The sequence below is a fragment of the Apodemus sylvaticus genome, chromosome 12 (assembly GCF_947179515.1).
Source record: "Apodemus sylvaticus chromosome 12, mApoSyl1.1, whole genome shotgun sequence".
NCBI lineage: Eukaryota > Metazoa > Chordata > Mammalia > Rodentia > Muridae > Apodemus > Apodemus sylvaticus.
The window spans coordinates 38422432-38438312 of record NC_067483.1 but is presented as its reverse complement, the minus strand read 5'-3'; the positions used below and the strand labels follow the sequence as shown (position 1 = coordinate 38438312).

The 15881-nt window shown below is 43.4% G+C and overlaps 1 protein-coding gene across 3 annotated transcripts in view; it reads right to left on the bottom strand.

Annotated features, from left to right (window-relative positions):
- Positions 1 to 3643, bottom strand: part of Nucks1 (nuclear casein kinase and cyclin dependent kinase substrate 1) — a 28172-nt gene extending 24529 nt beyond the window's left edge. For 2 of the 3 annotated variants that reach the window (XM_052200036.1, XM_052200037.1), the window contains exon 1: positions 3378 to 3642. In XM_052200036.1, the coding sequence (XP_052055996.1) occupies positions 3378 to 3394 (17 nt within the window). In that variant the 5' untranslated portion in view covers positions 3395 to 3642. Of the gene's footprint in view, positions 1 to 3377 lie in introns of all 3 variants that reach the window. The other variant, XM_052200038.1, reaches the window with a different exon arrangement.
- Positions 3644 to 15881: the final 12238 nt, after the last annotated feature.

The window sequence follows — 15881 nt, the reverse complement described above, 5'->3', positions numbered from 1 at the left end:
GAGCTGTATAAGACCCCAGCTCAAAAAACAAGCAACAAACAACCAGTCAGGTAGTGGTTGTGCACCTGGAAGGCAGAGGCAGGTGTATTTCTAAGTTTAAGGCCAGCCTGGTCTACAGAGTGAGATGTCTTTTTTTGGTCTCCTTACACACATGTATATGTACACACACATTTCAGAGGAAAAGGCCAGTGAGACAGCTCAGAGGCTAAAGGCACGTGTGCCAAGTCCACAGTCAATCCCCAGCACCAATGAGAATAGAGTGACTTCCACAGTCGTCCACCTCAAGCAGACAGGTGGCCGTGCATACCCACATACATACAGGAAACTAAAATGTAGTCTCATTAAAAAAACAAACTAACAAGTTTTAAAAAGTAAACAAAGAGCAACAAATCAGTAAGCTACAAAGAGGCCCAAGTGCTGCTCCTAATCACACTGAGGTGAAAGGGTACTTACTACCTGGATCCAGAAACCTAGGTGACTGAATCTTCAAATGTTTTCTTCCTTTTTAAGTAAGGCAGGATCTCAATGTATAGCCCCTTGTAGCCAAGAACTCAGCCACCTGTTTCTGCCTCAGGTGCTGGGATTAAGGGTGTCACAGTGCTGCCCAGTTCTCATCTTTTATAACCAACAACTTCTTTCCTTCTTTTCAAAGCTTGAGAGTCACAAAAGCACTCTTTAATCAACACCAGCAACATACTATTCATTAAGCAAAAATGAAGTGGTCACTGTGAAGGTGGGAAAATGAGCAAGACTCTATTAACTATAAAATCTAGGTCACCTGGATAGATTATGTCTACTACCATAAATTTTGCTGCCTAATTTTTTTATTCCCTTTGAGAAAAAAACAAAACAAAAAACCAACAGAACAATCCTTTTAGGCCAGGTGCCTTTCGGAATGCCTTTAACGCGAGCACTAGGGAGGCAGAGGCAAGCAGATCTCTGTTTGATGCCAGCCTAGGCTACAGAGGGAACTCCAGGCAGCCAAGGCTCTTACATAGAGAAACCCTGCCTCAAAAACAATTTTTCTCCTAAGAGAACAAATTTTTTCTAAGAGATCAAAAAATTCTCTTAGAAAACAATACTGCCAGGCGGTGGTGGCGCATGCCTTTACTCCCAACACTTGGGAGGCAGAGGCAGGCAGATTTCTGAGTTTGAGGCCAGCCTGGTCTACAGAATGAGTTCCAGGACAACGAGGGCTACACAGGGAAATCCTGTCTCAAAAAACAAAAAAACCAAACAAACAAAAAAGAAAACAATACTATTGTTTTGTGGAATAAGGGGGACATTTTTGAGGTGCTCCCATGCCACCAGGAGTTGTTTGGCATTAAAAGAACAGTGCAGACCTACACCTTCTCTTCAAGTACAGTGTGAAAGGGAAAGATGCATTTTCATTCCAGTAATCTTTACTTAACTTTCAATAGCCACCCAGTGGGACAGCTGTTTACAAAGTTAAATGAGCTGGGAGTAGTAGTGTAAGGCACCTTTTTCTAAGGCTGATGTGCTTTTTTGGATTTTTGGATTTGGTTTTTTCGAGACAGGGTTTCTCTGTGTAGCCCTGGCTGTCCTGGAACTCACTCTGTAGACCTCAGAGATCCGCCTGCTTCTGCCTCCCAGAGTGCTGGGATTAAAGGCGTGCGACACCACCACCCAGGGCTGATGTGCTTTTCAAACCAGCCTGGTCTACAGTGAGTTCCGTGGGAGCCTCAGCTATACTGTGAGACACCCTCCCCTCCCTCCAAGTTAAATTAAAAAAAAAAAAAAATTTAGCAAAAGTTAAAAATAAACCAATAAAGCAACCTAGGTTCTAGTCCCAACTACTTTATTATACAAGAGACCTCCCTTTGATCCGGGTCTCGGCTAAGATGCCAGCCCCACCCCCAGCTTACCTCACTTTTCTCCTAACCCCTGGACTATGTTATGCAATTAACTTGAATCTGAGGCCTAAAATAATTGAACTGCGGATACAATTTCAGACAAATTAAGCCAATTTTTTAAAAATCTCACCAAAAAGGAATTACTTCCTAGCCCAACAAAAATCTTAATAGCGTCTGTTTCCTAATCCTAAATAAAGTATTTTGAGTTGGTGGTACCGTTTGGTTAGTTCTATGTCCCCAAAGTACTCACTATAACCTGGAACTGTCATACTGACTACTTCACAAACATCACAGAAGACATGGTAATTTGGAAGTGCGGGTTAAAGCGGAATGGAAGACGCAAACAGGGAGGTAACTCATCCACGAGTGGGAGGAGTATGCGGTCCTAAACTACCACCAATAGGAGATTTTTCATGTCAAGGAGACATAATAGGGCACAAAACCGTTGCCAGATCCAAATCTCTCCTTGGTTATTAGGATACTCTCAATACCGAAACCAGAAAGAGAATTTATAGCTGTAAAAACACTTAAGAACTAAAGGCAGTGGGGCCAGGTAAAAGATTCTCTACCAGTAACCAGTACTGACTTTGGTCTCGGTCCTTCTGTCTGTCTCTCAGGCCTCAATAGATTGGACTAAACCACACCCTCCACCCCAAGGCACATTCTATACAACAGCTCTGGAGGACATTAAAGGGGAGCCCACCGAGTGAGAGGAAACCGCAAACTTCTTGAAGCCATGTGAATAAAAGTCTGATCGCTAGCGGATCGTAGTCCATTTATGATTAACGTTACCCGGGGAAGGAGAGGGTTACCGAAGTAGCAAGAAACGTGTACTGCGGGGTGAGAGGGAACGAGAACCACACGGGATTTGGGTCGCGCGGTTAACGTGCACGTCCCCGAAGGAAGGGCATTTGTTTGCAAGCGGTGGAAAGAGAAAACTTGGGGTTAATGCGTCCAGAACTCCCAGGTGGGGCGGAGCTGTGGCCCTTATTTTTCGGGGCTCAGTGTCAAAACTCACTTTTGCCCCAAGGGAAAAAGAAAACGTGGGTCCCGCCCAGGCCGGGCTAGGAGGCGGGGCCTGCCGCGACCCAGAGAATGGAGGCGGGGCCGGGCGGCGGGGCACAGGCAACGCGCTCGCCAAGACGCTAAGCTGCCCGCAAGCCTTAGGAGGACCGCGTCCCGCGTGTTCTTACTCGGGTCGGCCGCAGGCTCCAGCAGGGCCCAGGAGTGCGGCCTACGGTGTGCCTGGTGCGCGCCAGGCCTACGGCGGAGGTCAAAGCGACCGCGGAGCCGACCCGGACCCTGCGGGGTGGAGGCGGCGCGCCCGTGCGCGCCGCTAAACACCCTGCGCGCCGCCGAGCACCCACGCGCAAGGGCGCGCGCGGATCCCGAAAGAAGGCCGCGCGTGGTAGTCAGGAACACGACTCCAGGCCCGTTGCCCAGGTCCTTCGCCACTCACCCCAGCCCGTCCAGCCCGCCCCGGGCCTTGGACTCCGCACTGACCTGACAGGCCGAGACATGTTCGCTATCGAGGCGCGACCAAGTCGAGGAGCCGAGGACCAGGACCCCCCTCCCCGCGCACTCGGCGCCCCACCCCCCCGCTCCGGCCGGCGGGGCCGCTGCTGCCGAGCCCCGAGCTGCTTGCTTCTCAGAGTCCGCGGCTGCTTGTTTCAGGTCCCAGGATCTGACGAGCCCCCCGCTCCCCCGTCTCTTCAAAATGGATGAATCAAACCAGCCGAAAATGCGCCAAAGCCGCGATGCAACCAAACGCCGTAGGGTTTGTGCGCTCCGCCCCAGCACACCAGCTCATTGGCGACTTCTGTCAGATGCGCCCTAGTCATTAGTCCATTTGAATCATCACGTCTCTCAGCCCCGCCCCACTCCCAGATAGGCCCCGCCTCCTCCATGGGGTCCTGTTAGTCAAGATGGGCTGAGAGCGCACGGCCGCAAAACAAAAATGGTCGCCGATTGCCCGCCCCCTGGTTTACACACCAGGGCTGCAGATTCGGCTTGGGTTATATCTTGCACCCCCTGCCAAATAACCTGATTTATATAGAGTTCACTATGGACTAGGTTTTTCTGTAATGGATTTAATTTCTCATGGCTTGGTTATTTGCAAATCAGCTAATTGTAAGACTCGTGGGATAGGCAGCAGATTCGTCACTTAAGAGACTACTTCAGAATTGGAGGGAAATTTCTTAGGTTCAAAAATTTGACCTTAATCTTAGAAATCCTGTACTTTGGCTTCAGCGTTAACCTCCCAGGGCTCAGTCGCGCTGCTGAAGTTATGTCCACAAGGAATATCTTTTATCCAATCTGATCTTTGAGAGCGACTTCACTCCTTAAAAATCTCAATTTCTGACATTAGCATTTCAAAGAGAAAGAGATGAATGGTGATTAAGAGGAAGAGTAGTGACAAAACACTTGCTTCAAAATTCTAAGTCCACCACTTAGTACTTGAATAGGTTTCCCTCTCTGCACCTCAGTTTTTTAAAGTAGAGTAGGATACAGCACTTCCTTATTTCTAGAACTAAACAAGGTGCTGTGTTGAAAGATTTTTACTCTGGGCTTAAGTGCTAGGTTCAGTTTTTAATAGAAGATAAAAGTAGTAGTTCGAGCTGCCTGAAGACTGAATGCCTAAATCAGAAGTAGAGATCAACATTCTTGTATTATAGGATTTACTTCATGTTTTATATAGTTTGGATTATATGTCCCCTAGGGACCCATATGCCAAAGATTTAGTAGCCAGCCTGTGATAGTGTTTAGAAGGCAGAAGTGAGGACATTAGGAGTGAACACTTTGACAAGATGTCAGTTCCTTGACTTGACCACATTCTTTGTCTCTCTTTGCTTGCAGCCTTGTAAACACAATATGATCAGTTTTACTTTGCTGACATGATTTTCACCATGATGTTCTTCCTCTCTGCAGACCCAAAGCCATAGGACCAAACAGCCATTGATGGAAATATATGAAACTGTAGAAAAATAACTAGAAACTTATTTTTTCTACAGAAAACTGTAGAAAAAAAAGAATAAAATATTCTTCTAAGTCGATATTTCAAGTCATAGGGATAGAAAGCCAACACACTTTATTATATTGTAAATCAATTTCAATACTTGCTAGAGTCAGTTTCCACTTGAAGAGTGGGGATGTTCCTCAGCTGAGAGTAACTGCTGAGTACACAGTAAGCACTGAGTTCAATTTTCATCACCTCCTGAAAGACACACACCTGTAATGCCATCAGTCCAGGAGATAGACCTTCAAGGTCATTACTGACTACATAGGGAGTTTGAGGACGGGTTGGACTGTGAAAGCCCCCAAGTCAACAACAAAACCAAGTGAAGATATAGTCCCCAAGCAACAAACCACACCACTATCTGCTTCCTGAAAGTCTCCCAATGTAAAATTCTACTTATCTAAGGGAAGAGAATAACATACTACAAAAGAGAAGGATTTCAAAAGTTATTCTTGATCCTTTCCATTCAACACCATTTCCTCTTTTTAAAAAGTGGTGAAAAATAATCTATAATAGCAGGGCAGTGGTGGCAAATGACTTTAATCCTGTCAATCAAGAGGCAGAGATGGGCAGATCTCTATGAGCTCAAGGCCAGCCTGGTCTATAGAGCAAGTTTGAGAACAGTCAGGGCTACACAGAGAATCCTGTCTCAACACCACCTCCCCACCACACCCACCAAAAAAAGGAAAAGAAAAAAGAAATCTATATAAAATGTGCCTTCTTAGCCATTTACACTTCTGTGGCATTAAGTACATTTGTGTTGTTGTATAACCACCAAAACCCATCTCTAGAATTTTTTTATATGTCTCTGGTGTATGTGTGCATGGGTGCATGTATATGTACCATAGCGAGAATGTAGAGACCAGAGGAAAATTAGACAAAGAATTGTATTAACTTTTTTCAAACTTGATTATCAGGCTACTTCAGCTTAATTTTATTATTAATTAATTAATTATATAATTAATTTTGTTGTTAATTAATTATATAATTAATTTTATTATTAATTTTATTAACTTTTTTCAAACTTGATTACCAGGCTACTTCAGCTTATTTGCTGTGAAGAATAGACTGTATATAACCAACAACCAAGAGGAGCTGCAGTGTCCAAGGGGCTTGAACATAAAAATATTAAAGATGTAGGTCTTATCAGATTCATCTAAATTTTTTAAAGCAGTCATGACATGAAATAGCAGCCCCAGTAACTTCAAGTTTCATCTTCCTCACAAATTGCCTCAATTCAGTTTGCTCCATTTTTGAAAGCCTCATCAACATTCCCCACAGAACTGCAACTTCATCCTTCTCCTCTCCAGTAGCAACTGGTGCTTTGCCATTCCTGGGTTGTTTGGGCAGAGCTACTGCTGTTCTTCTTCAACCAGTCAGACTGTCTGCACCAAGCTGGGGTAGGAAGCTAGGAAGCATTTCTGTAGCCTTCTAGCTTGCAGCCTGGCCTGTAATGGTGAAGGTGTTTGCTGCCAGAGACACTGGAACTTCAGAGCTGTCAAAGCAGATCAACACTATTCCTCTTCAATGCCAGAGATATTGTTTATACCCAGCTTCTTTAAAGAGAATCAGTGTTCTAGTTCTTTCTTATCTGCCAGGACTGTCCCAGGAACCACCTTCTGTCTGTGAATGGTTCTTTTCCCACCAATATGCACTGTGCCTGAAGTTTAGTGAGTTTTCCTTGGGTCATGATAGTTCCTTTTCATTTTGCTGGAGCAGAAAAGGGGCTGTAAGGGGGACTAGGGTGTCTCTGGAAGACTGGCTGAGATTAGGTATGAACACATGGGCATTCAAGAAGGCAGGTAGAGGGAAGTGGGGAGTCCTGGGAGCTTTGAAGCAAGTTTTGTGCATACTCTGTGCAAAGCATATCTAGTTCTGTTCCCTTTTTTCTTTTCTTTCCTTTTTCTTTCTTTTTTAAAAGATCTACATCTATCTATCTATATCTATCTATCTATCTATCTATCTATCTATCTATCTATCTATCTATCTATCTATTGTTGCTGTCTTCAGACACACCAGAAGAGGGCATTGGATCCCATTACAGATAGTTGTGAGACACCTTGTGGCTGCTGGGAATTGAACTCAGGACCTCTGGTTGAGCAGTCAACACTCTTAACCGCTGAGCCACCTCTCCAGGCCCCTCTCTGTTTTCTTTCTAGCTCTAGTTCTCTAGCTCTGTTTCTTCCTCTTCCTCTTCTTCCTTCCCTCCTGCTTTAATGAGATTTTGTTTCATTAAACCATCTAAACAACTATGTATTTTATGTGTATGGGCATTGTGCCTGAATGTGTGTGTGTGTGTGTGTGTGTGTATGTGTGAACTCGTGCGCATGAATGTGCCATGTGTGTACCTGGTACCTGAGGAGGCCAAGAAAGGGCATAAGACACCAGGAACTATCGTTACAGACAATTATAAGCTGCCCTGTGAGTACTGGAAATCAAACCTAGAACCTTTGGAAGATCAGACAGTACTTTCAATAACCAAGCAATTTCTTCAGGCCCTCCAAGAAAGTAAAATAATTAATATAATCTTACCTTCAATTTTCTGACTTTCTGCAACTCGAGGTGATTCCATGGCTCAGCAGAGTCTCCTTGGTTAGCTCCTGTACAGCCTGAGGTAGAGACAGGACATGGCTATGTGTCTCCATGTTTTTCAAGTGTTTTTCCTTCCTTCTTTCTTCCAATCCTCCTACTCCTTCTGAAATGGGTTCAGGTGTTGCTGGTCAGCCTTGTACTTGCTATGTAGCTGAGGATTATTTGAACACATCGTCCTCCTGCCTCTAATTTCAGAGTGCTGGCATGGTAAGATAGTAAGTATACCACCATGCCTGATTTATGCAGTGCTGGGAATCGAACTCAGGACTTTGTTCATGATAGGCAAGTACTCTGCCGACTGAGCCACATATCCAGCCCGTGAGCATTCTGGGTTTTTTCTTTGTTGTTGTTTTTGATTTTCTACTCTAGACATCTTTCTTCATCTTTGCTTTGAAGAATGTTAAGAGCTAAGCTTAGATGACCATCTGTTACTAAGACAATAAAGATGTACAACTTGACATTTATTTTAAGCCAAAGGAAAAAAAAAAGCCCAAGACTAGTGCTTGTTGTTTTACTAGACAACAATAAAATCTACAGCAAACTCACCCGTGTGGTCCTGAAGGTTTACAGCTTCATGTATCTAAACTGTTAACAAATTCTGTGCTGTGAACATTGCTGAGAAAGAGAGGCCCTGAGGTATAACAAAAGCATACTGAGCTTGTAAACAAGAATGCTTGTCTTGGGGCTGGAGAAATGGTTTAGCAGTTAAGAACATTTGCTGCTCTTTCAGAGGACATTTGTAACTCCAGTTCTAGGGGTCTCCAACACCCTCTTCTGGCATCCCTGGGAACCTACACACACATACATTCCCCCCCCCATATATGTAAAACACTAATACAATACATCCAAAAAATAAAAGAATATCTGTCTCTGGTAACCTAAAAAATAAAATAAAATAAATTCTTGGAATAAATCTAACCAGGAAAGTGGAAGTTCTTGTCTTAGGGTTACTATTACTCTCCCTCCCTCCCTCTCTCTCTCTCTCTCTGTCTCTGTCTCTCTCTCTCTCTCTCTCATGTATACATGTGTAGAATTGAAGAGTTCTCAGAACACAAATGGCTAAGAAGTGTTTTTAAAAGTTAGCCATCAGGAAAAAACGTAAATTAAAAGTATTTTGAGATTTCCCTTTCCCTTCCTCGGAGCGAGTAAGATTAAGGCAACAAAAGAGAGAGGTTGGAGAGATTGCCTTAGAGGTCAGAAGGACTTGCTACTTTCACACAGGACCGAAGTTCTGTTCCCAGCATTCACACAGAGTGGCTCATAACCACCTGTGACTCCAGATTCAGGAGATCTGATGCCCTCTTCTGGCTTCCTTGGGCTGGTAACCAGACAAGATGAATAGACAGACACACACACCACAAATTGGAAATTTTTCTTTTTAATAATAAAAGAAAAAATAGAACCCACAACATGCTTGGGAGGCTGTAGAGGGGAAACAGGGACCCCTCATGTATTGTTGGTAAGTATGCAAATCGGTGCAGCACTATGGAAACCAGTAAGGTGCTTTCTGAGAAAACTTGAAGCAGATCTATGAAGTGACTCAGTTGTACAACTGCTGGCCATATACCTAAAGGACTGTTTCCTACCACTGAAACACGTGCTCATCCATGTTCATAGCTATCCACAACAGCTATGTGAACCATCTAGACATCCAGTATGCATTCTTTTCAGCTGTTGAAAAATAAAATTCAGCTAGGCACGGTGGCACACGCCTGTAATCTCAGCACTTGGGAGGCAGAGGCAGGCGGATTTCTGAGTTTGAGGCCAGCCTGGTCTACAGAGTGAGTTCCAGGACAACCAGGACTACACAGAGAAACCCTGTCTCGAAAAACCAAAAAAAAAAAAAAAAAAAAAGAAAGAAAGAAAGAAAGAAAGAAAGAAAAAAAAGAAAGAAAGAAAAATGAAATTCGCAGGTAAGTGAATGGTCCTAGGTAACATCATATGGAGTAAGGTAACTCAGACTCAGAAAGATAAAAGTGGCATGAATGAAATGTTTAGATTTGTGTGTTTAATTTAGAGTGCCTGTAGAATCCAGAAAATAAGGTCTGGAGAGGGAAGAGATACCTTGAGGCAGGAGAGATAGTAGAACATAGGTGATATTAAGGGAAACTAGAAACAATGGGAGGGACAGTTAAGTGGGGAGAGGAATGGGATGGTAGAACTGAGGAAGGTCCTAGGGAGGATTGCCTAACATTTAGGATGTTTGAAAAGCTCATATGAAAAAAAAGAAAAGTTCATATGGAAACCTACAATTTTATATTATTCATATTTTTTTCATTAAAGAGTTTAGTTAGAGTTACCCTTTCTGTTCCCAGAAGCTACTGGTTGTCAAAAAACCCAACAGCAGCAGCAGCAGCAGCAACAACAACAACAACAACAACATACCAAGTGCCAAGTGTAGGGTACTTCCTCTCATGTTCTTGGTCAAAAGTGTTCTAGAGCTCTCCAAAACAATACAACCAGAACTCTTGTTTTGTTTTAAGAAAGGGTTTCTCTGTGTAGCCCTGGCTGTCCTGGAACTCATTTTGTAGACCAGGCTGGCCTAGAACTCACATGTATTTTGCAGATGGCCCGGGATTGAACTTATGACCTTTAGAAGGGCAGACGGTGCTGTTAACCACTGAGCCATCTCCTCAGTCTACATCCAGACCTTGATGGTAAGACCCTATTGCTCAAGATACCACACTCATTGGTTATAGACAGAACAATCAAGTTGGTCTGACCAGAAAGTGCCCTCCCTGATGCGCAGCTTTCATAATACTGGAAGGAGCTATGTAGGCTGCTGTAGGGAAAATGCCAGCTGTGAATCCTGTGAACTTGAATAATGACCATCTCCACATGATCCATCCCTGGGCACAATAGTGGCATGGATATTCCCGGAGGAAGCACTTAGCACTTTCTGATTGGATTTCAGGCCTGCTCCACAGGAGGAAGCAGATCCCTGGTACTAAATCCGCCAAGAACTCCTGATTAGGGTGCTTACAGGCCCCCAAGGGTGAAACTACATCTATTGTTCTGTTAAATGGACATAGTACCAAAGTGCACTTTAAGTTTGTGTCTCTATATTCATGGATTCACCCGGTTCTCTGATCTGACCAAAGAAATCCCTTTATGTAGTGGACAATTATTATTCCAGAGACTGCAGTTAGTCAGAGTTTAGGTAACCAATGTTAGTGGAATGCTCCAACTGTGAGTCTTACAGTGTATTTCCAGTAACCTGTTCTGCTTCCCTCAGATCTGTGGTCCAGTCTAGGGTCACTCTGTCTAAACACACACTCTCTCTCTCTCTCTCTCTCTCTCTCTCTCTCTCTCTTTCCATTTCTTAAGATTTATTTATTCATTCATTCATTCATTCATTCATTTATTTATTATACACGAGGACACTGTCACTGTCTTCAGACACACCAGAAGAGGGCATTAGCTCCCATTACAGATGGTTGTGAGTTACCACGTGAATGCTGGGAATTGAACTCAGGTATTCTGGAAGAGCAGTCAGTGCTCTCATCAGCTGAGCCATCTCTCCAGCCCACACATTCTTCTCTCGAAGCCCCCAGTTCTGTCAGACTTATCAAGATATAACCAATGAGTAAAAACTGTAAATATTTAAGTAGTACATAATATTCAGGAGACCATGAAATGATCACCAGAGTCAAACTTGAATGCCTGTCACCTTGTATGTGGTGTGGTGAGAATATTTAAGACTTATTCTCCTAGAACGCTTCATGAAGACAATTCACTACTATTAACTGCCGTCATTATGCTGTACGTTATTGGGTCTATAAAATATATCCATTTTAGAACTGAAAATTGCTACATTCTATCATCTCTTCCCATGTCCCCTACCTCTGACCTACAGGAACTTTTCTACTGTTTCGTATGAGTTCAACAGTTTTCAAGATTTCACACATAAGTGAAATATTTGTTTTAGTGTATGTGATTTATCTCACACAGTATCATGTCCTCCGTGTTGTTAAATGGCAAGATCTCTTTTAAAGGATGAATAATACTCCATTACTACGGATGTCGAATCTTCTTTATCCACTGCCCATCAATAAACGTATACCCTGATTCTACATCTTGGCTACTATGAGACATGACATAACAAATAGCGGTTGCAGTCACCTCTCTGTTTCCTTGTTTGTTTCATTTGCAGATGTGTCAAATGACAAAGTTTAAATTTTTAAACTATATTACTTACTTTTTAAAAATTTATTTTAGGTATATGAGTACACTATTGCTCTCTTCAGACACACCAGAAGAGGGCATCAGATCCTATGACAGATGGTTGTGAGTTACCATGTGGTTGCTAGGATTTGAGCTTAGGACCTCTGGAAGAACAGTCAGTGCTCTTAACCATGAAGCCATCTCTCCACCCCTATTATTTACATTTTCATTGTTTTATATGTGCTCATATAGATCCTGTGTGTGCCAGGGTATGCATGTGCCAGGGTATCCATGTAGGGGTTAGAGGATAACTTAGAGTTGGTACTCTCCATCCACCAGGTAGGTATTGGGGAACTGAACACAGACTGTCATCACCAGGCTTGGTGGCAAGTGCCTTTCCTTGCTGAACCATCTCTCTGGCCCTAATTTTTAAAAGACTGTTTAAAGGACATACTGTTTATGCTATTACCATAATGGCTGAATCAATTTATATATCCACTAACACTACATAAGAAATTCCTCTTTTCCCAAGTCCTCTCTAACACTTCTTATCTTTTTGATGTTTTGGTGGTAGCCATTGCAAGGTAAAGGTGATATTCCACTGTGATTTAGATTTGCATTTTATTTTTCTTTTTATATATTTATTTTTAAAGATTTATTTATTGTTATATGTAAGTACACTGTGGCTGTCTTCAGACACACCAGAAGAGGACATCAGATCTCTTTACAGGTAGTTGTGAGCCACCATGTGGTTGCTGGGATTTGAACTCAGGACCTTTGGAAGAGCAGTCAGTGCCTTTAACCACTGGGCCATCTCTCTAGCCCACATTTTCTTTTTCTTTAATTTTGTTTTAAACTGGGCATGGTAGCACACAGAAGGCAATTTTTTGTGAGTTTGAGACCAGTCTGGTCTACAAAGTAAGTTCTAGGATAACCAAGGCATTACACAGAGAAATCTTGTCTTGATATGAATGCATAGATTTACATGTGTATAAGAGCATGCGTGTATGAGCATCTGAAAGGATAGAAAATAATACAGCCTAATTCTAATGACCCCAAGAAATCAGGAGTTTAAAATGCTATCTCGCTTTGTTAGAAACTAGGTAAAAGGTCACATTCCAGAGCCCGCCCTTTGTTTAGACCTAACAGAAAGGCCTTGAATAGGTGATCCTGGCCCCATAGGATAACTGGAAATGGGCTAAGCTTATCTTCTGTAAATTTACGCCATTACCCCTAAGCAGGAGTTCACGCAGCTGTAGACATTATAGGAAACTAATTGGTCCACTGAGCGCGGGCTCTGATAATTTAAACTGATTGGCCTAAAAACTATGGAGTGGTACAAATCAATTGGCTCCCATTTCGCGGGCTCTCCATGCTAAGAAATGATTGGTTTGTGATTCGCGGGCTTTGTTGTAAACTTATAAAAGCTGTCTCAGTTCGGCACTCGGGTCCATAATCATCTAACCCTGCGTGGTGCACGGCTATGGAACCTAGAATTCTGGAAATAAAGAAATCCTCATGCTATTGCATCGAGACTGTTTCTCGCGAGTGATTTGGGTGTCGCCTTCCGGGGTGTGGGGTGCTGGGGCACCCTCGGTTTTTGGGGTCTTACACATTATGTGTGTGTCTGGTGCCCAGAAAGGGCAGAAGGTGTTGGATCCCCTGGAACTGGAATTACGGATGGTTGTGAGCCTCCCTGTGGGTGCTGGGAACTGAACTCAGGTCATCTACAGAAGCAGCAGGTACTCCTAACCGACAAACTAGCTCTCCACCCCCATTAACATTTCCTTGATGATTAGTGAGGTTGAACACTTTAACTGTTTATTCAGCTCTTGGTCAACGGGAGAGAGAGAGAGAGCTGGGACCTGTGGAAGAGTGTATCTATGAGGGAGAGGCTGACTTGGGGGTAGAGGCTGACAACCCACTCTCTTGGTGGTAATTAACCCAGTCCCATGTCTCCTTCACTCCTAGGAGATAAAACCCTGCCTCCAGAGAAAGACATTCCTCTATTTATGAGGGTAGCACCTCTACAAATTAATGGTCTCCACTAGGCCCCACTGCTAAACAGTACTATCTTTCATCTCTTAGTACATCTGGAATCAAGTTTCTAGAATTTTTTTTTGGGGGGGGAGAGGGCATATCCAAGACAGTGTCTGCCTTTTCAATTCCCCATTCCATGTTTACATCACTGTAACAGACTTCCCTATGCTTCCTTTGCGATCTGTGGTAGGTACAGCAGGCAGAATTACCTTTTAAAGACAGTCCACGAATCACTCCACACTAAGTCCAGATAGGTTCTACCTCTAAACAGTTTGGCTTCCCTTGTTATTTGTTTATTTGTTTTTGTTCTTTTCTTGATGAATTTTCTCTGTCTTCTTTTTTTCTCAGAGAAGTGAGAGAACACCTAGAGGATTGAATTAGGGCTTCCCACAGGTGAAGCCCTCTACAACTGACCTGAACCCTCAACCCCTTCTTTGTGGTATTTGGGGGGCAGGTTCTAAACAGAGTCTAAACTCTCTAACCCAGAATTTTAGCTACCACAAGCAGATTCGTCCTGAACATACCTAGGACTGCTCTGCGTACAATCCACGGACTGCGGAGCAATTTTGTGACACACACAAGGATAGATTGGTGTTCCCAACATGCCAGGAGCTTTAAGAATCACTAACAGCCAGGGCCACTGGCTCGCTCCTGTGAGCTCGGCTCTTGGGATCCCCGGATGGGAGGCTTGCAATGTATTTGGGGGTTGGTTGGACTACAAAGTGAGCTCCAGCCAAACTCTGCTATAAGAACCTGCCCCCAAATATCACTAAGAAGGGGTTGAGGGTACAGGTCAGTTGTAGAGTGCTTAGCCTGTGGGAAGCCCTAATTCACCTCTGGGGGGCGGGGGGGGGGGGGAGAGAGAGAGAAAGTTCACCAAGAACAGAACAAAAACGAGCAAACAAACAACAAGGAAAGCCAAACAGTATAGAGCTAGATGTCTCTGTGATCACTATAAGATTGCTTGTTGGCTGATCCTGAGCACAAGGGTCCTTGAATGTAGGAAAAGAGGCAAAAAGGTTGGAGTGATGAGTTATGAGAGAAAAATGATCCACACTTTCTGGATCTGAAGAAGAACGAAGGAGCTCATGAGGCAAGGAATGGGAGCAGCCCCTAGAAGCTAGAAAGTGCAAAAAACAAGCAAACAAAAGCCCCTCCACATATATGTGTATGTGTATGTGCATGTATATGTATAGTATATGTGTATGTATTTATATGTATATGTATCATATATCTATATGCATATGTGTTATATATGTTTATGTATATGTGTTATATATGTTTATGTATATGTATTATAGATGTACTGTATATGTATATATGCATTTGCATATGCATATAATGTTTTGTTTGCTATAAAAGCCTGGCCCGTACCTTGATGTAAGCCTAATGAACTTCATACAACCAAAACCGTGGGATAATAAATTTGTCACTTTGACATTTTAGACTTTTTAAGGAAGTGATGATTGTGGGTTCTTTGCTTCAGTAAGAAAACAAAAAACCTCTGCAGTCCAAATGCTTCAGTGTTACGTGCTGCCCCCCCCACCGACTCTGTGTGTGTGTGTGTGTGTGTGTGTGTGTTACAGAGATTTGAACCTAGGACGTTGTGTAAACACTCTGTTTCCCCAAAGGTCTTCCCTATATAATCCAGACATTTTGGGTTCCCTACTCTTCTCCATGTCTTTCTGTCTTCTCCCTCCCTTCCACAGTGACTTCCCTGGCTCAGGCCTGGGGCCAGTGAACTCCCCCAAGAACAGCTTCCCAACAAACCTGCCCTTATAATCTAATCTGGTTTGAATTGGCTCATTTCAACCGTGAAGAAATAACCTATCACTGGTCTGTACCTCCAGCCCTAGCTTTGACGAGGTATATACAACTCCTTTATCGGAGCCTGCAGCTAACTTCATCCTCGAATCTCTACTCCTGCAAAGGTCGTGTCCCTCTGAAGGTCGGTCGCTTCTTGAAATTTCCTGTGTGTTGGTATTAAGAGGTGGAGCCTTTGGAGCCTTTGAGAGGTGACAAGGTCATGAGGGTGGAGCCCTAGGAAAGAGGTTATTGCCCTGAAGAGGCTGAAGGGATTAGGGGGACGGGCCCAATGGGAAAGCATTTGGTATGTAAACATGGAGACCTGAATTTGAATGCCCAGGACCAACATAAAAGCTGAGCACAATAGACTTCATCTGTAATCCCTGTGC